This window comes from Podarcis liolepis (assembly GCF_965112155.1).
Source record: "Podarcis liolepis genome assembly, chromosome: 2".
Classification (NCBI taxonomy): Eukaryota; Metazoa; Chordata; class Lepidosauria; order Squamata; family Lacertidae; genus Podarcis; species Podarcis liolepis.
In genome coordinates, this window is record NC_139555.1 from 35,526,921 (window position 1) to 35,546,068 (window position 19,148).

The 19,148-nt window shown below is 45.1% G+C and overlaps 1 protein-coding gene across 15 annotated transcripts in view; it reads right to left on the reverse strand.

Annotated features, from left to right (window-relative positions):
- Nucleotides 1-852: 852 nt before the first annotated feature.
- Nucleotides 853-19,148, reverse strand: part of FBF1 (Fas binding factor 1) — a 30,203-nt gene continuing 11,907 nt past the window's right edge. For 9 of the 15 annotated variants that reach the window (XM_083487469.1, XM_083487463.1, XM_083487468.1 and 6 more), the window contains 18 exons: nt 17,386-17,485; nt 16,866-17,291; nt 16,559-16,630; nt 15,746-15,843; nt 14,880-14,938; nt 13,737-13,892; nt 11,428-11,528; nt 9,757-9,963; nt 9,055-9,162; nt 7,627-7,766; nt 7,085-7,203; nt 4,941-5,063; nt 4,366-4,551; nt 3,698-3,874; nt 2,819-2,956; nt 1,731-1,869; nt 1,462-1,583; nt 853-1,127 (listed from right to left, as the gene is read on the reverse strand). In XM_083487469.1, coding sequence (XP_083343595.1) covers nt 1,044-1,127; nt 1,462-1,583; nt 1,731-1,869; nt 2,819-2,956; nt 3,698-3,874; nt 4,366-4,551; nt 4,941-5,063; nt 7,085-7,203; nt 7,627-7,766; nt 9,055-9,162; nt 9,757-9,963; nt 11,428-11,528; nt 13,737-13,892; nt 14,880-14,938; nt 15,746-15,843; nt 16,559-16,630; nt 16,866-17,291; nt 17,386-17,485 — 2,555 coding nt within the window. In that variant the 3' untranslated portion in view covers nt 853-1,043. The remainder of the gene's footprint in view (nt 1,128-1,461; nt 1,584-1,730; nt 1,870-2,818; nt 2,957-3,697; nt 3,875-4,365; nt 4,552-4,940; nt 5,064-7,084; nt 7,204-7,626; nt 7,767-9,054; nt 9,163-9,756; nt 9,964-11,427; nt 11,529-13,736; nt 13,893-14,879; nt 14,939-15,745; nt 15,844-16,558; nt 16,631-16,865; nt 17,292-17,385; nt 17,486-19,148) is intronic. The other 6 variants (XM_083487473.1, XM_083487466.1, XM_083487465.1 and 3 more) reach the window with 1 other exon arrangement.

A 19,148-nucleotide genomic window follows, 5' to 3' on the forward strand; every position in this document is an offset into this window, starting at 1 on the left:
AACAAAGAACAAATGACTAATGGGAAGTTGTGTAAACATCCGACAAGGAAATCAGGATGAATGCTAGACAAATGCTTATTGCTGTGTAATTGCCCTGTAAATGAATCGGAATGAATGCTCAATAAAGATAGAATATAATCTAACCTCCACAGAAACTTTGTGCAAGCAAATCAGGATGAATGCTTAGCAAGTATATAATCTGGAGGGTCTTCTATTGACCTTTTTCAGCTCACAGAGGATGGGAAGTGCACCCACGAAAGGAATGCAATAAATAATAATAATAATAATAATAATAATAATAATAATAATAATAATAATAATAATAATTTATTTATACCCCGCCCATCTGGCTGGGCTTCCCCAGCCACTATGGGCAGCTTCCAACAAAATATTAAAATACAGTAATGCATCAAACATTAAAAGCTTCCCTAAGCAGGGCTGCCTTCAGATGTTTTCTAAAAGTCTGGTAGTTGTTGTTCCCTTTGACATCTGGTGGGAGGGCATTCCACAGGGCAGGTGCCACTACCAAGAAGGCCCTCTGCCTGGTTCCCTGTAACTTGGCTTCTCGCAGTGAGGGAACCGCCAGAAGGCCCTCGGTGCTGGACCTCAATGTTTGGACTGAACGATGGGAGTGGAGACGCTCCTTCAGGTATACAGGACTGAGGCCGTTTAGGGCTTTAAAGGTCAGCACCAACACTTTGAATTGTGCTCGGAAACGTACTGGGCAATAGGGTGGAGAGACAGGGTATGGCCAGGAGCACCTTGCTACCCAAATGGATCAAGCTCCAATGGCACCTAAAAACAAAAAGCGTCAACCCAAAAAACTCCTATGTTTTTCACAAAAGCAGGGAGTTACAGGAAACTGTAAAAAGTTTTATTTTACAAATTTAGTATCTGTTAAAGTGAGGTTTGGCATTTACATGTTTACATTTACCACCGTCCTCCGGAAGCATTAAAAAAATATATATCAAAATGATGAAGATCCATCTTTATTAGGAGAAACCATCAATCCAGGAAGGGATTCCTTCAGGACTCTTCCATTCTTATGCTGACTGGGATGGAGCGTTGTAGGAGGTTTTCTTCAAGGTTTCTAAGAAGAACTGTTCTTCCTCTAAGAAATCATGATCCTGTTTTAAAAAAAAGAAAAGTCAAACTAACAGGATCTGTGGGTGTCACAGACTCATTATGCTACCTTCCCATTCACCAACTTACTTTAGTGAGTAAACCACTTAGAGGTTTTATTACAACCAAGTCGTATATAAATATCATTAAATAATAATAATAAATCCATCTGTCTTGTGAGCTAGACAGAGCATGCAATGGTTAGAACTGAAACTGAGCTATGTATAAATATGTAATATGAAAGTTGTATAAACAGCATCAGGACAGAAACAACAAGCCCGGGGCAGAGGTAATGTTCCCAGTCTACAGAAGATCAAATGCTAGAGAATTAATTTTTACCCGATCAGCTGAAATCTTATGCAGCACCAGTTTAGCATAGAGATCTGCTGGTCCTGAACTGGACTGGCCCTGAGAGGTTCCGGGGTTGGCTTTAGGTAGGTCAGTAAGAGGAAGAGAGAAATCTGGGAAGGAAATAAACTTAGCTAGAGTAACGAGCCTCCACACAAAGGCCCTCACAGATCATGTCCCAAACATCTCCAAGGTTTATCCTTAGGATTCCTGCCAAAAACACTCCTGAAGGGATTGGTAGCGGCTGCGTAGCTACTTACAGTGTGTCCTGGAGATTGCATTGGCCTGAGCTCCTGACAACGGCATCTGGGATGTGGTCTGGAACACCAATGGATTGCTTGGAAGTCCCACCCGCAGTTGTTCAAGCTGCCTCCTCTGCTGAGACAGGCTGAGGTGCTCCTGACAGAGTCCGGTGTGAGAATGAAAAAGAGAATGAGAAACGTTCTGGTGGGAGGCTCTGTGGTACAGGGCAACAAACCCACGTTGAGCAGGTGTCCTGTGCACAGAATGATTTTTTTTTAACTTGCAATGTGCCTCCTAAGTTTATTCATTTGATTGAATGGGATTTATTATTGCCCCCTCACCCAAAGGTGGGTTACATTGTGTAAAGTTACAAGCAAAAACAAAACGTGATAAAAGCAGCAGCAAATCAGTATGAAATAATGGAGGGAGTGGAACATTTCACATCAACCCTTCATAAGCCTGAGCAAAGAGATGTGCCTTGAGCTGCCTACAAAACTACACAGTATTAGCAGCAGATGCACCTCACAGGAGAGAGGGGAGAACATTCTAGAACAGAGGAGCTACCACAAAAAAAAGCCTCCTGTGTGTCATTGTCTCTTGCACCATGTTCTGCAGAACTTCCTCTCTCTGTCAGCCACCTGAAAGCTGCCCCAGAACAGACCTGAGGGGTGTATGAGGAGAAGAGTCCCCACTGCACAGGCAGGGTGGGATTTTAAAAAAAAGTGGTACAGTGGTACCTCAGGTTACAGACTCCACTAACCCAGAAATAGTACCTTGGGTTAAGAACTTTACCTCAGGATGAGAACAGAAATCGTGCGGTGGTGGCACAGCGGCAGCGGGAGGCCCCATTAGCTAAAGTGGTACCTCAGGTTAAGAACAGTTTCAGGTTAAGAATGGATCTCCAGAATGAATTAAGTTCTTAACCTGAGGTACCACTGTATTTCTATCTTTTGTTCAGGACAGCTGTCCTAAACTAAACTAATAAGTCTAATAAATATTATTATGAATTATTATTATGAATCATTATTACTAATAATAATGCCGAGACTGACAAAGATGTTGGCACACAGGCAACAAAATAGTTTAAAAGCTTCAGAGAAATCACCTGGTGCAGCAGTTCCTCCTGCTCCCTGAGTCGCTCCATCTGATGCTGCACAAGACGCAACCTGGCCTGATGCTCCGACTCCACCTTCCTTGCCTCCATGAGGGCTCTTTCTCCCTCTTCGTATTTCTCAGAGGATAGCTGTGCAGTGTGAGGAGAAAGAATCATCAGGACCCAATTTGTTACTACACATTCAGTGTTACTGTGTGCTTACCACAACAAAATCCGTCTTGAGCCACAAGCAGTTTGATCTTAATTCTATTTTCCAAGGAGCAGGTGACGCCACCAAATAATTTCCTCTCCTCCTCCTGTTCCGGGGGTCCTCCAAACCCTCCTGGACAGATCTCAGAGGAGACAGAGGTTGTGCTGGGGGAGGAAGTCCCACTTTGCAAATGGAACTCATTGTGCTGGCTTCTGCCAGAGCAACAACTTAGTTGAATCTGGCACAAAGGGTTGACTCCAATGAAGTAATTGCATAAGCAGAATGACTTGTGATTGTGCAATTGAACTTTCCCTCCCTTTCCCCCCATATGCCCTTTGCATCCCCCACTCCCCACCAAAATCTACTCTCAACCCTGCAGGGCAGGTCTGGGGGAGTTTGGGGGGCATACAGTGGAAAGATAGACTGGAGAAGTTCCATTGCACAAGTTGTTCTATTCATGCAGTGGGTTTGTTGAATTCAACCCAAGAAGTGTGCTTCAGCATCTCCACGACTGAGAGAACAAAATATCACATACTGATGTTACACCTAGGACTAGAAACCAGACCATCAGAAGCCAAACCTGTTGTTTGGCTCCTACATTCTGCTCTGACTCAGTTTCCTCCTTCTTCTGCCTTCCTAGCACAGCTAGATGTGTAAAGGGGGAAATGAGGCTTTCTTACTTTGCTCATGCTATGGATTTCTTCGGTCCTCTGCTTGACGTGCAAAGCTGCTGCATTGACCCTTTCCTTTTCCAGCCTCAGCTCCTGCTTCTCTTGCTCCAGAATCTCCCGATCTCTCGCCAGCTGCTCCTCCCTCGATCTCAGCTCACTGGCTTTGATTTGCAGGTCTGCACGTTCCTAATAAAAAAGAGCCTGTCAGATTTGCTATCTTGTATTACTGTGAATGGAATATTAGGCAGCTCCTTATAATGACTTAGCTCCGCCTAGTTCAGTTCCCACATAATTGGGCAGCAGGCAATGGCTATTCAGGAAAAGATCCTCTACTTAATTTAATTACTGCATCTTATATTTCCATGCCTACATTCTATTGTTTAATTCTTTGTGTGTATGCAAAATGGTAGAAAGACAAAGTAGAAATAATATATTACTGTAACCATGCTGGTTGGGCTGAGGGGAGCTGAAGTCCAACAACATCTCAAGGGTCACAGGTTCCTCACACATACCTTATTGTTATTGCATTCTGAAGAGCAACGCTTCACAAGCCCTGACCTAAATATCCACTCAGATTCTCCCACTTCTTATTTTCACTTCATATCCTTTAGGCCCTAGGCTGCAGCCTTGAAAGAAAGCTCCAGAACTGAGCAAGCTCTCCTTTAGCTCCTTTTTACCTTTGCCAGGCTCATGATGGCCCCTTCTCTCTGAGAGTCAATCTGCAGAGCCCGGTCCACCTCCCTCTCTGTGCGTTCTTTGCTCAGCCTCTGTTGGGTGTGGAGCTCAGACCACTCTGCAGCAAGCTTATGGCGCTCCGTGGCACATTTCTGCATGACGGCCTTCTGCTCGTCAAGCAAAGCATTCTGGGAGCAACGAAGAGAAACACAGGGAAGTAATGTGTACTTCTTGAAAGCCTCAGAACGACATCAAATCCAACAAGAGGCCGCGTACACCAAAATGGCATTTTTAAAGGTTGATATGGGTGTCTTGAACTTATAGTCAGTTGCCTGGGCGGGGGGAGAAACCCAACACATTAAAATTCTCTTTGTTGTCACGGAGGAACCTCTATCTGGAAACAAGAGCAGCAGGAAATGCAAAAGGTGTATAGAAATTCCCCTCCCACCTTCCAGGTTGGTATAGACTGCTACATATTTACAACCGGATCAGTCCACACTTTGCAGTGTGTTGGCAACATCATTTTGCTAAAAAAACAAATGAACAAACGAACAAAACCACCAAGGGCCCTTCTAACCTTTGCCCTCTCTAGCTCTTCTTTCTCCATGCTCAGCTGCTGGGTCATGATCCTCCTCTGCTCCTCTAGCGAGTGTTGCAAAGACGATGCTTTGGATTGTTCTGCTGTCACCCTCCAGCGTTCCTAAGGTAGAAAGACACAAGATCTGTTCAGGGAAGGTTCATTCCACCATTAGGCAAGAAAGCAATGCAGTTGGGTGTGTCAGCAGTCCAAGGGGGAGGCTGACTGACCATGTGGGAATGGAAAGCTGAGAGAGGGACAGACTCATTTGGTTAGCAGGCCAGAGTGGACAACAATATACTTGTAACAGAACGCTTGCTAGAAAAGCTAAGGCAGACACACCAAGGCAGGGTGGTAGAATTACAAGATCTATTGCTTGTCTGCTAATTAAAGGAATATTTCTGCTTCAGGGCTTGAGCTCTATTTTGTCCGTGTGCAAAGGGTACCGCTGAGCCTCTTGGGCTTACCAATCAGAAGGTCGGCGGTTTGAATCCCCGTGATGGAGTGAGCTCCTGTTGCTCTGCCCCAGCTCCTGCCAACCTAGCAGTTCAAAAGCACGCCAGTGCAAGTAAATAGGTACGGCTGCGGCGGAAAGGTAAATGGTGTTTCCGTGCACTCTGGTTTCTGTCACGGTGTTATGTTGTGCCAGAAGCGGTTTAGTCATGCTGGCCACATGACCCAGAAAACTGTCTGTGGACAAACCCCAGCTCACTTGGCCTGAAAGAAAGATGAGTGCCACAAGCCTAGAGTCACCTTTGAGTGGACTTAACCATCCAGGGGTCCTTTACCTTTATGTGGGTAATTACAGAAAAAGTCCTACATCTAAGGGTTGTAGCCAATGCTGGTCCTACTCAGAATAAACCCAATGAAGTTGGCATTACTAATTTAGGATTGTTAATTTCAGTGGATCTATTTTGAGTAGAGTTTAGTTGGATACAATCCTAGGGCAACAGGGTGGCGGCAGTGGCTACTTTAAGAATAAATCAGGGCTCAGTGGAGCAGCAGAAGGACAAGCTCTCATGACAAGCTGAGGACAGGCCCTTGCAAGGAGGCAAGCAAGGGCAAATAGTGGGTGTTGCTCAACTGAAAGCCGTTCTAGTCACAGCTGTGTCATCAACCTGATGCAATTCCACACCACACAGCAACCCTTCACTTAGTAAGAAAACTAATGTATGCAGACAAGTTGTTATTGGCATTCACCTGTCTTGGAAGACAGTGGAGGAGTATGCCATGGAAATGGGGGCAATCCTTAACCCCTGATCAGTGAACAATTTGCTTTTTCTTATTTTCTTCTGTTAACTCATCAGGTGGAGGGAGGAGCCCCTCGGAACAGTTCCGGAAGAATAAACATGGCTTAGAACCACGCTCAAAGTATCAAACTGGGAACAGGGAACCTGTGGCCCTCCAGATGTTGTTGAACTCCCATCAGCCCTGACCACTGTCCAGAGATGGAGATGGTAGGTGTTCAGCACCTGAAAGATCACAAGTTCTCCATCCCATCCCTGCTTTAGAGACATGTCATTCAATTAACCATGATACAAATTTCAAAATCCCTTTTGCTAATATAATTACAGTGGGTAAACTAATTTCCTCCACTCTTTCAATGCACGTTTGTAAGACCTTTTCCTAATTCTATGTTAATATAGGTTATTTTATTCTGAATTAGGTTACTAGGAGCATTTTCATAAACAGCAAACTGGATCAGAACCATTGCTCCGATCTCAACATGTCATTCTAAATCAAGAAATATGTCCACCTGTTACCATTTTATGTATAGTTACGATCTTAAGAAATTGGTGTTAATGGAAGTCATGGGTTTCCTCAGGAAAATTCTGCTTGCCAAATCTGATATTCACTTGCCTCTTTTGTGCACGCTACTCCATGCCTCACCCTGTAAGTGGTAGCAGCCTGAGCGAGGCTGTGAGGCAACATTTATTTGGTGGACCACTTAGTTTCCACAACGCTAGTAAATAAATGTAGTTGAAAAGGGCTCAGGAATCCAGTGGATAACTCAAGCCATCTTAAAACAAGCATGTTATTTGAGGAGGAGCTGGGGAGGAAAAACAGATCACCCTTTAAAGTTGAGAATCCCAGAAGTCACATTCTTGCTACAATAAATGGCTGCCATTCCAGCAATAGCTCACCTGCTCCAGAAGGCGAGTCTGCTCATTCAGCCTGGCCTCCATCTTAGAGATGACCTCTTGGAGCCGGTTGCGTTCTTCTTCCATGTCTCTCTGCTGCCGGATCAGACGGTCTTCCAGAACTTCAGAAGGGAGGAAGAAAGAATTACCGACACTTTGCAAGACTCCAATAGTATAGGGGCTTATCTTTTTGTTCAAATCAACCCTCCCCGCTGGTGCCAACAGTTTTAGACTGCATAACTGGTGCTAACCAGCTTATCCCTACCAATTTCCAAGAAATTTGTAATTTTACCTCACACAAATGAAGTGGAAGATGAGGCACCCCCAGGCAACAGCCTCCATCACATTTTATTTGCCTTTGTAAGACACAAAAGGGAAAGTTCTGGAAATCCTTCTGCACTGATTCCACACTAGTCTCATGGCCCTGCAGGAGAATCTGCTGAAGCTGATTCAAAACCTCCAATTCCTAAATTACAAATGCCCCAGTGAAAGAGGAAGTCCTGTGGAAGTGGCATTTAGGTCCCTAGTGTCAGGAAGCCACGTACCCCTGAGTTGTTCATCCCGTTGGCGAGACCCAATCTCAAGTCCTTGGGATGTGGTGTGGTGAGTGGCCTCCACTTTGTTAGCAAGGTCATTCAGGTTGCTGGAGAACTTCTCCATCTGACTGATGACACCATTCAAAGACCTGGAAAAAAGCAACGTGAGCGCCAAGTTGCCCAGTACTATGCATCCTTTTGTTTCCCATTGGCACAAAGAACATGATCCAGGAAGCTTCTTTTGCAGTAGTGAGGCTTATATGTTGCTTCTGCTGGAGGTGGGCTAGACATGTTTTGGCTACTTGGTCATAAAGGGCGCAAATTTAGAGCGGAGGAGTATTGGCCCTTTTTTGCCCAGGATACACAGGCTGCATTTCTGGCCAGCATTTTATTTTTTTATTCATTCATGCATTTATGAATACCACTTCCCTTTCCATGAAAGATCCTGAAGCAATTTAACAATAACAAAACTAGTTTTTTCCCAGATTTATCAGTTTAAGATCCTTGTGCCAGTGCCTCTAAATTCTCAGGTCTTGCTCAGAACTTGTGTATGTTTGGGGGGTGTGGCCTTTAACCTCCACCTCCACCTGAACCCCCGTTTCTCTCACAACAGCACTGTTAAGCCACCTTGTCACTGGAAACAGCCTCAGAGAAGTGCAATTCCTCCTGAATCACCCTTTTCTCCTTAGGTAGCAGCATCCCCAAACATACCCATTGAATCTCTCACATCTTATCCCGTTTCAACATGTGGAGGGTTCCTTCCCTGTCCCATTCTTTGCAAAGACCCTCAGCCTTCTCCTGTCCCGTTTCACTTCCCCAGTTGTGCTGCAAGAGCAAAGCAGCCTACAGTTCACTTTGGCCAGCCTCCCTCAACCCGGTACCCACTAGGTGCTGTTGGACTTCAGCATCCATCCTTCCTGACCATTGGGCAATGCTGGCTGGGGGCTAATGTGGCTTGGGAGTCCGGCAATACTGAAAGGCACCAGGTTGGGGAAGGCTGATCTTGGCAAAGGAGGGAAGAAAGCCCCTGCCACCATTCCTGTGGCTGATGTTAATTCAGTGCTCATCTGAGAAGCAGAACCACTCCCGATGGGGCCACTGGCCAGTAGGAGAGCAGAGGACACCCACACCTTCTGCAGACATTGATCATATTCTCCCACTAACCCTGAACACCTGGATTTGTGTACAAGACTGGAGCAGGTATTCTTCCTTGTTAAGAGATGCTGTCAATCGTCATGTCTATATGAGAATTCCTATATGTCCGGCAACTCTGTTTCTGACTGCCTGCTTCACGTACCCCCTTTTAGTTACTGCTGCTGAAAGACTAGACATCCTTTGAGCACTACAGACAATTCTCCATCTATGTTCCTTGTTTCCTAGCACTGGCTTCTCTTTCTTTCCAATTCCTTGAGCTCGCAGGTGAGCAGCAGGTGTTACCTGGTGTAAGAGGTGGCGCTGGTCACTGCATCAATCTCCTGAGCCTTCAGCTGTTTCAGACGTTGCAGTTGCTCTTCGTGGTCTTTGCGCATTTCCAGAATAGACATCCTGGGGGTCCCCAAAGGGGAAGGGGAAAAAGACACTAGATCCATACTTGCTAGGAAAATGGAGTAAAACAAACAGGTTCTTGGGACGAATCTCACTTCAGAGTTTGCGCCAATCTAAACTGTGCTCTCTCTCTCTCTTTCTCTCTAAAGACATAAAGACATCTTTCCACAAATAAGGCAAGCTTTCAGGTCACACAGAAAGTGTGGCCAAATGTTGGAAGAAGAAGAAGAAGAAGAAGAGTTTGGATTTGATATCCCGCTTTATTACTACCCGAAGGAGTCTCAAAGCGGCTAACATTCTCCTTTCCCTTCCTCCCCCACAACAAACACTCTGTGAGGTGAGTGGGGCTGACAGACTTCAGAGAAGTGTGACTGGCCCAAGGTTACCCAGCAGCTGCATGTGGAGGAGCGGAGATGCGAACCCGGTTCCCCAGATTACGAGACTACCGCTCTTAACCACTACACCACACTGGCTCTCATCACACTGGAAGGACTGAAGTTTGAGCATTTGTCAAAGGAAAAGCAACAGGATGGACTGTCTAACTTGGGCTTTGGAAAGCCACCCAAATCCCTTTGAACCTCCCTCACCACATACCTCTGAAGCTCCCGTAGCCGGTCAATATCCTTGGCCTTCTCCTGCTCTAGCTCTGTCAGCCGGCGCTGGTGTTGGGCCAGCAACTCCGATTTGGCCTCCTCTGCATTCTGGCAGCAAGATAAGTATCGACCCGCCAGCTCTTGGTTCTCTTGCCGGAGGCGCTCCTCACGCTGGTGGTACGAGTCCTCAATCACCTTTACACGGTTCCTATGTCAGGAGGGAAAACACCACCACACGGGTTCCCAAGTGTGTTTGGGTTGAAAGAAACAATGTAGGATATTCTTGTGTAATTGTTCACTCACTAGTATTTAAAGGGAGGGGGTGTTGTTGCTGTTATTGATCTTAATTTTTTGTATCTTTATTTTTTCTATCTTATGATTCAATGTGGAAATTGTTAATTTGGTTCTGTACTTTTTGATATGTGTTATTGTTTATGACTATTGTTATATTTGTAATTATGTAATTCTTTTCTTGTTGGAAGCGGCATTGAGCATGGTTTTTAACTAGGGAAAGGAGGCATACATATAAAATGATGTCTGCCTGTCCATCTTTAATTAATGAACTGCTTTAGGGGGTCTAGTGACTGGCTTGCGACTTATTTGCCTGTATTTGTCTAGGTGTGAAAACTGAGCTTCTCATATCAGCATCTCTCTCTCATTTTCCATATACATTACATTGTAGCACCAATAACCTCATCTTCTGAAAGTGGTTTTTATTTGCTATTATCTGTTTCTTATACTGTATGTTTTATGATACTGTACAGTGGTATCTCTGGTTACGAACTTAATTCGTTCAGGAGGCCCGTTCTTAACCTGAAACCGTTCTTAACCTGAAGCACCACTTTAGCTAATGGGGTCTTCCGCTGCCGCCGGTGCACAATTTCTGTTCTCATTCTGGGGCAAAGTTCTTAACCTGAGGTACTACTTCCGGGTTAGCAGAGTTTGTGACCTAAAGTGTTTGTAACCTGAGGTGTTTGTAACCCGAGGTACCACTGTATGCTTTTTGGGTAGCTTTGAAACACTGGGAGCTTCCCACACAACCTATTTATTGAGCACCCATCCTGATTTGTTTGCAGAGAGATTCCACAAGTTTGGCTATTCAATGAGCATTCATCCTGATTCGTTTGTGGGGAAGTTAGATGAAGATGTGTCAAAGCAATAGTTCCAGTGGTAGAACTGTGATTGTAGCAAACTCCTCTAGCTCTCTTGCTCAAACAGGCTGGGACTCGCATGGAAGATATATACTGCTCGTACTGCATGTCCACTCAGGGAAGGGATGGAAACACACTTCACAGTGGGCCTAATCATTTGGAAAGAGGCAAGAAGAGAACATGTGCCTGGTATACGTAGGAAGTCCCTGTGGGAAGATGTGCCTATGAGTACATTTCTGTAGTTCCTGTTTCATATGGATCCTTGGGGCAGGTGCTCTAGGATAAGTTTGCGCATTCAGAACAACCAATGCCTGATGGATGTTGGTCCATTAAGGCGAATGGAGTGCTGCCCCACCAACATCAGTCTGCTCTCAGCCAACCACCACCCTCTTGCCATTTTGCTTACAGACAGTAATGGTGCAGCTTTCTCCACCTGCCATTGGTTCTAGCGCCACCTACTGTTGGTCTTCCTGCTTTCTGTTCTACTTGTCCCATTGAGCACTAACAACAGCTGCCAATACCTGTGAGCATTCTCAATGAGCTCCAAGTCTTCTTCATGGCGCTGCTGTAAACTTTCCAACAGCAGTTTTTGCTGATTCTTCTCCAGCTCCAGCCGCCTGACCTAAATGAATTAAAAAACACCCAATTTACTTATCAATATCCGTAAACAGGGTACAGCTACTTGGTTTGGAGCCACTCACACGTTGCATCAACACAGGAGCATTGCTTCAGATTTAACCTAGGGAAGCCTTGGAGGGATGGAGGAGAGAGAGAAAGCAATTTGACGATCACAAGGATGTTTACTGTTAAATCATGTGACTAAGCAGTTGTCATATTTCCATGACTCACAAGCCCTCAGCTACTTACACATACATGGTTTCTACAGCAGAGTAAGGCCATAGTTATCAACACTCACTATCCATGCACATTTATGACACGTTGGGTCTGCAACAAAATGCTGCAATGTAAAGTCCTCTTGTTCAGATTTCTAGCCAGCTGGTCATGCCCTTTTCCAGCATATTCCATTCCAATTTTCCATCCCTAAGAGTCAATCAACATTATATGCCAACGGAGCCTGCTCAGTCTTCATTGAGGTGCTTTAGGTCTCCTTACATAGCTTAGGGTTCCCACACCCCAAAGATTTTTCTCATAATAGATAGATAGATAGATAGATAGATAGATAGATAGATTCTTTATTGTCATTACACTAGTGCAACATTGCACCAGTGCAACGAAATTGGATGCCATCCCTTAAAAACAACAGAAGCAAAACAACAGCAACAACCAAACAAACCACCTTCCAACCACACCCACACCCATCAAACTCCCAGGTCTCACTATCGAGTTACAGCATTCAACAAGGCCACAGCTCTTGGATAGAAACTATTTTTCAGTCTATTTGTCCTTGACTTGATGTTTCTATACCTCCTGCCAGAAGGCAGTAGTGCAAACAGACTGTATCCCGGGTGAGATGGATCCTGCAGGATGTTGTTTGCTTTCCTAAGGCAACGGGAACCGTACAGTTCTTCCAAAGGTGGGAGAGGGTGCCCAATAATCCTTTGGGCTGTGGTTATGACCTTCTGGAGCACCTTCCTCTCCCTAGCTGTACAACTGGAGAACCAAGCACAAATACAGTATGTAAGTATGCTCTCTATGGAGCCTCGGTAGAAGGACACCAGCAGTCTCTCACTCAGATTGTTCTTTTTTAAAAGTCTGAGGAAATAAATTCTCTGCTGGGCCTTCTTCACCAGAGCAGTGGTATTTGCGCTCCAAGTCATGCCCTGATCCATAGTCACTCCCAAAAACCTGAATTCCGCCACCCTCTCCACCCGTTCCCCGTTGATATACAAGGGCTGAATGTCCGCCTTTTTTTTCCTGTAATCCACCACCAATTCCTTGGTCTTAGCCGTATTAAGAGCCAGATTGTTCTCTCCACACCAAACACAGAGCCGCTCCACCTCGTCCCGATAGGCGGACTCATCCCCTCCTGAAATGAGCCCCACCACCGTAGTATCATCAGCAAACTTGATGATTTTGTTGCTGGAGTAGATGGCTGTACAGTCATACGTATAGAGAGCATAGAGCAGGGGACTCAACACGCAATCCTGTGGTGAGCCGGTGCTAAGGCTAAGGGCTGTGGACACATGTGACCCTACTCTAACCCTCTGAGAACGTTCTGACAAAAAATCCAAAACCCAGAGACAGGTGGAGTTGGGGAGTCCAATCGTCTCTAGAACCCAGGGTCATTCAAGGAAGCTGAACACTGGGTGATTAAGGACAGTTAAAATGAAGAATTTCTTCTCACTATGCATACAGCTGAACCATGGCACAGTCTCCCACAATGACTTTAGAAGATGGTCAAGGAAATTAATGGAGGCTAAAGTTATCAAAGGCCCATGAGGGCTATGATCTACATCCACTGTCTGAATGCTGGTTACAGGGAATCTCAATTGGGGAGAGTCCTGGTTAGATGGCCATCTGCCATGGATGCTTTAGTTGAGATTCCTGCATTGCAGGGGGTTGGACTAGATGACCCCCGGGGCACCTTCCAACTCTACAATTCTACTATTCTGATTCATAGGCCTCTGGCAGTCACTGGAGAACCAGATGCTGCACTAGATAGGCTATTCTGTACTTCTGCAAACCTTGGGATTTCCTCAAGTCTACTGAAACCTCCTCCACTTGTAGTGGATGGTGCTGTTTTGGCTACATAAAGACTCATGTTCCTTCTCTGAGTGTGCTGTTAATGCATAGCGTGGTGCTTCCATTAAAATAACAGGATGCAAAAAGAACCTGTTTCTATTTCATGCCTTAAGTGCAACTAACTTACCTGACCTTCCAGCTCAGCGATGCGAGTTTGAGCACCCAGGAGCTCCGCCTGATAGCTCGCCAGGCTTTCTCGCAGCTGCGCTTGCAGACCCGCCAGCCTTTTTTCATACTCGCTGCTGTTAGGTGAGCTCAGCATGTGGGGTTCCAAGTGCAGGAGCTGGGAAAGGGCAGAGGAGTTGAGAGAGAAGATACAGGAGGCCGTTTTCACAAGGGGAGAATGTTTCGCAGGCTTCACAGCGTCCCCATGTGTTGTGAATGTGACGGAAGTGGGCTGGGGAAGCCTTTGCCCTCCCCAGATGCTGTGGGACTTCCATCATCTCTGATCATTGCTGACCGATGGGGGTCTGAGCCCATCAGCAAATGTATGGCCACAAGTGCCCCTTCCCCGTGGCAGAGAGCACATGAAAGAACCACTGTAAAATGAAATGAACATTCTGTCCGCCACTGCTCTTATCATTCAACTTGCAAACAGGGAGAACTTTGAATACTGTTCTTAGCATCACTCGTGAAAGAGTGCTGCAGTATCCACAGACCATGCCGTCCGGCAGTCATGCATGAGTCTGATCTGTTATAGAAGAAAACAACTTGCTGGAGAGACATCTCCTGATACAGAAACATACAAATATGGGAAGTTATTTCCCCTTTTGAGGAACCCTACGCTTATGGAAATTAGTTTGAGAGTGCTGTATATAATGTGGAACTGTAGCATTTCCCTTCCTGGATGTTTATCTAAGGAGAATAGCTCAGTATCTGTTGGGGAATGCTTTAAATCAGGAAAAACTTTGCAAGTGCCAGGTACTGGTCTAGGGACAGTTGGGACCCAGTAGGTTTATGGGAGTATGAGAGCCTCCAATTTATCCCCGTAGCTGGAAAGAGAACACCAGACCCATAATGTGCACCAAGGTTATCTTGGGACAGGATGTGGCCGCTCCAGAAGTCAATGCACCCTGGTTAATGGATTATGCAGCCTTCTGGTCTAAGTTCAGTTTCTATTTAAATACATGCACAATAAGAAAAGAAAGATCGAGAACCGTTATAACGTCTGTAGGAACTGCTAGATGAGTGCTTGTTAAATACATTTATTCATCTATCCCTCCCACTTCCGTTCCTCGATAAGTAATTAAAAATATCACTTCCTACCTACCGGAGAGTGCATAGGAATGGGGAGGATTTCTTCATGTCCTTGGAAAAAAGCTGCAGGTGCTGTAAAATCAATCCATAAGGAGCTCAGATGCAGCAACGGGTTTAGATGCTTTCCCTATATAGCATTACACAGGTAGGGACTGTATCTCCCATTTCTGTTATCTCATGGTTAAAAGGAGGTAGGATAGCTGTTTAGCTGCTCTTCAAACATAAAGGAAAGAAGGAAGGGGCTATAGAAATTTCACCCTGCTCTGCTCCACAGGTCCCTTGCACAGAAAACCCTGTGGGCAAATGGAAGTGGGAAGAGAGCAGACAGGATGTAAGATGGGGCAGCTTAAGGATGAGTGGTCCCTTTCACTTCCATAGCACCAAGTGTGGCTTCAAACCTCTTTCTACCACACCAAACCCACAGGAGGAGGAAAGGAACATCAGCAGACAACAGGGCATATTAGCACTGAGCAAAGGCAAGTATCAGATTTCCAAATATACAGTTCAAAGAGTGGGGTGGGGATGGGGCCTCAGCACAAGTCTAAATCAAACTGGCAGAGAAATGAATTAAGAGATGACACTAGAAGCAAGATGTGCAACAAGAAGCTTTCCCCTTTGCCAGAGCACCAAACAGTACTCTCTCAGACACCGAGAGGAAGTGCAGTTCAGTGCACGACATTTGGTAGCCCAAACATGAAATGCTTCTATCATTTGCTATTTCAAGGTTAGTGAAGGTCAAACAGCATTCCTAGAAAGCAACTCTGCAGAGGCAGGTTCATTTATACCACTGATTCAGAAACAACAACACCATAATCAAAGATGGGAGGTATGCTGGCAATGTTCATTCCCTTGGCAGTTTAACTGGAGTTTGAATCTTACTTGTCTTACTGGTGTCTCCAAAGGGAGTCCCTTTCCTGGAATTAGATGGAAAAGCAGGAGTGGTTTGTTCCTGAGATCTTAACAGAGGTATGGAAGACCTGTGTCAAGCACAGAGAGAGACAGAGAGAGAGAGAGAGAGAGAGAGAGAGAGAGAGAGAGATATTAATGGGCATCTGAATAATCACCCTTTATTATGGAAGAAGTGCCAATCTACAACACAATCAGGTATTCTACCCATCTTTACATCATTCAATCCAACAGCTAATGAGCTGGCACCCTCTCTTTTAAACATCCTTGAATACCTAGGAATACAGTGGTGCCCCGCAAGACGAAAAACTCGCAAGACGAAAAACTCGCTAGACGAAAGGGTTTTTCGGTTTTGCGTTGCTTCGCTAGACGAATTTCCCTATGGGCTTGCTTCGCAAGACAAAAACGTCTTGCGCTTTTTTTTTAAAAGCCGCTTGAAGAGGCGCAGTTGCGACGGACCGTGCTTCGCAAGACGAAAAACACCGCAAGACGAAAAGACTCGCGGAACGAATTCTTTTCGTCTTGCGAGGCACCACTGTATCCTCATAATTCCACACAAATGCAGGTATTTTGCTCCAGATTAAATAATCTCTTCTCACACCACAATCCGAAACATGGTTACCCAGAAGTAACATGGTTACCCAGAGCAACTTGACAATAACCCAGAGGACTTAACCTAAGAGAAGCCCTGATAGACCAGACCAAAGGCCTTATCTAGTCGAGCATCCTTGTTCCTGCAGTGCCCAATGACAATGCCCAAGTAGAAGCCCGCAAGTAAGTTCTTACCCAGGTTGATCCAGTCTGGCAGGCCTATCGACTGGGGCAATAGACTGCTGATAGGCGGATGGAGCCCCCTGGCTGAAAAAAACAAACACAAAATCCAAAGTACGGGAATAGTTAATTAACACAATACTTCTCCCCCAAAATCAGCCTACAAGACTTGCAACGAGGCAAGGTGACATGTGCAATACCAATGGCTAAGTGCATCACGACTTGGGTGCCCATGGGAAATTTGCATAGTATTGTATTTGGAAAACAGTTTAGAGAATCTGAAGAACGTTAAGTGCAGAATTCAAGCGACCTCTGAGCTCACCTGGTAAGACTGATGGGATCCACTTCCTTTCGGTGAATCTCCGAGGACCCAGGTCTCCTCTCTTTCTCCTGCGCTCGAGTTCTCTTCTGAGATAAGACATTGCTCAGCCAGCTGTCCTCACCATCATCCTTGATGGGTTCATGCTTTGGCGCTGCTGCTTCTTCAGCAGCTGCTTTTGACCTAGAAGGAAGATGGCTGGTAGGAACGGGGGGCTCGGCATCAGAAGGGCTAGGAGGCCTATCCAGTGTGGCTCCTCTTATGCTGGTCTTGCTGGATTCTTTTAGCGGAGGTGACGGCGGCAGTTTAAAATCATCCTCTTTCAGCCCCAGCCAATCAGATGCAGTCCTGTTGCGTACAGGGCTGCCAGAATGAGGAGTTGCTGGTTTCTGGTCTGTTTTAAGCTCACTGAGATTCTCCGAGGAAAACCTGCAAATAGAAACGAATGAGAGAGAGCCAGGATTTTACAAGCAGCCTTGTGGGAGACCGAACCACCTTTTGTGGCTTGTGCATTTACCATTACCTGACAGACTGTCGTCTTGACTGCCTTCCCTCTGGAATCATGGCCGCAGTGGGTTGGTAGGCTCCAAAAGTGAACTCATCTCCCAAAGTATCTTCCTTCTCTGTACACAAAAAGAGCCCAGAGAGTCAAGCTGATGGGATGCACAACCATGTCCCCCCTCTTGCTTTCCTCAGAGACTTAAGAGCAGAGGAAGCCCATGTGTTGCCTTCCAGATGTGGTGGGCTTCCAATGGTCAGGGATGGAATCCAACAACATCTGGAGAGCCACAGGCTCCCCAGCCCTGCCTTGGAAGCCCTGAAATCTCCAGGTACCTTTCTAAAAAAGCCTGAGGCTTTTCTGCTAAGCGTTCTCGGCAACAATATTCCAAAAAATTTGAGAGAAATTTTCCTGTATGCCACGGCTGCAGCTTGAACATTGATAGCAATGAACTGGAAAGGGGGAAATGTTCCAACCATAACGGACTGGCAAAATAAATTACAGGAATATGTAGAAATGGCGCAACTGACAATAGCTTGAGAGGCAACACAAGACAAGTATTCATACAAAAATGGGATAAATATAAGAAATATTTATGAAATTATAACAGTGGTATAATATGGCAGCATTTGATTGATTTAGTGAAACATGTGAGAAATAAGTCAAAAGGTACTAACTGTTGTAAGAATGTATTAGAAGGAATATAAAGAATAACTCAATAATGTTAGGTATATTCATTACTAGAATAAGGCTACACACTGGGAAATGATAGTAAGTCCAACTACACCTTTTTCTTTTTTTCTGGTTTTTTCTTTCTTTAATTCATATTAATAAATAGATAAGACAACAAAAGATAGTAAAAATACGAATTAATTCAATTTATGTAAGTAAACAGAATACTATTTGCATATAGTTTTTGCTTACATGGATTATATATATGTATACTCAAGAAGATATACAATACATATGTAAACGTATATATTATATGAAATGTGTCATATGATATAAGAGATTGTTAATAAAGCAAATAATTAAAAGAAAAGAAAAAATCTCCAGGTACTAGCAAGTCGAAAAGATAGGTAGAAAATAGTATGCAGTCTTTATTTTCTAAAAAAAGAAATGAGAAGTTGAAGCAGTAGCTCAGTGGCAGAGTGCATGCAGAAAGTCCAAGGTTCAACCTCTGTTCTCTCAAAGTAGAGCTGTGAAAGAGCCCTGTCTGAAAGCCAGAAGAGCCACTGTTAGCTAGAGTAGACTGTAAGGAGCTAGATGGACCAGGTCTACCTTGCTATCAGGCACTATCTGCTCTGAGAGTGCTTAGGGGCAAACAACAACAGCTGCTCTCTAAGGGGGCTGGAGTGTCTTGCTTGTGAAAGCTTGTGAAGTAGAACTAGAAACCATGGTGGCACCAAACCCTCATCCATGAGCTGGCAAAGCAAGAGAACAGGCTTTGTGTACAGTTGCCATGGAGGTGGCAGGAGTAGCAGCCCAAAGAGAGAGGGAGAGGGAGAGGGAGAGGGAGAGGGAGAGGGAGAGGGAGAGGGAGAGGGAGAGGGAGAGGCAGATAAGCTCTAAGTGGAGGAAATAAAGTCAGAGTGGGTGATGGCTGTGGGTGGGATGAAATTTGGCTGTGGGTCAGAAGATTCCCACTACGGATCTAAGATATTTTCAATCATCAAACAACCTATGAGAGAACTGAATTTCAGCTGCAGGCTTCTCCAGTGTTTAAGAGGAGGGACAAAAGGACTTCCCAGAATACTGTGCGCATGAAACAGAAGAAGAAGAGTTTG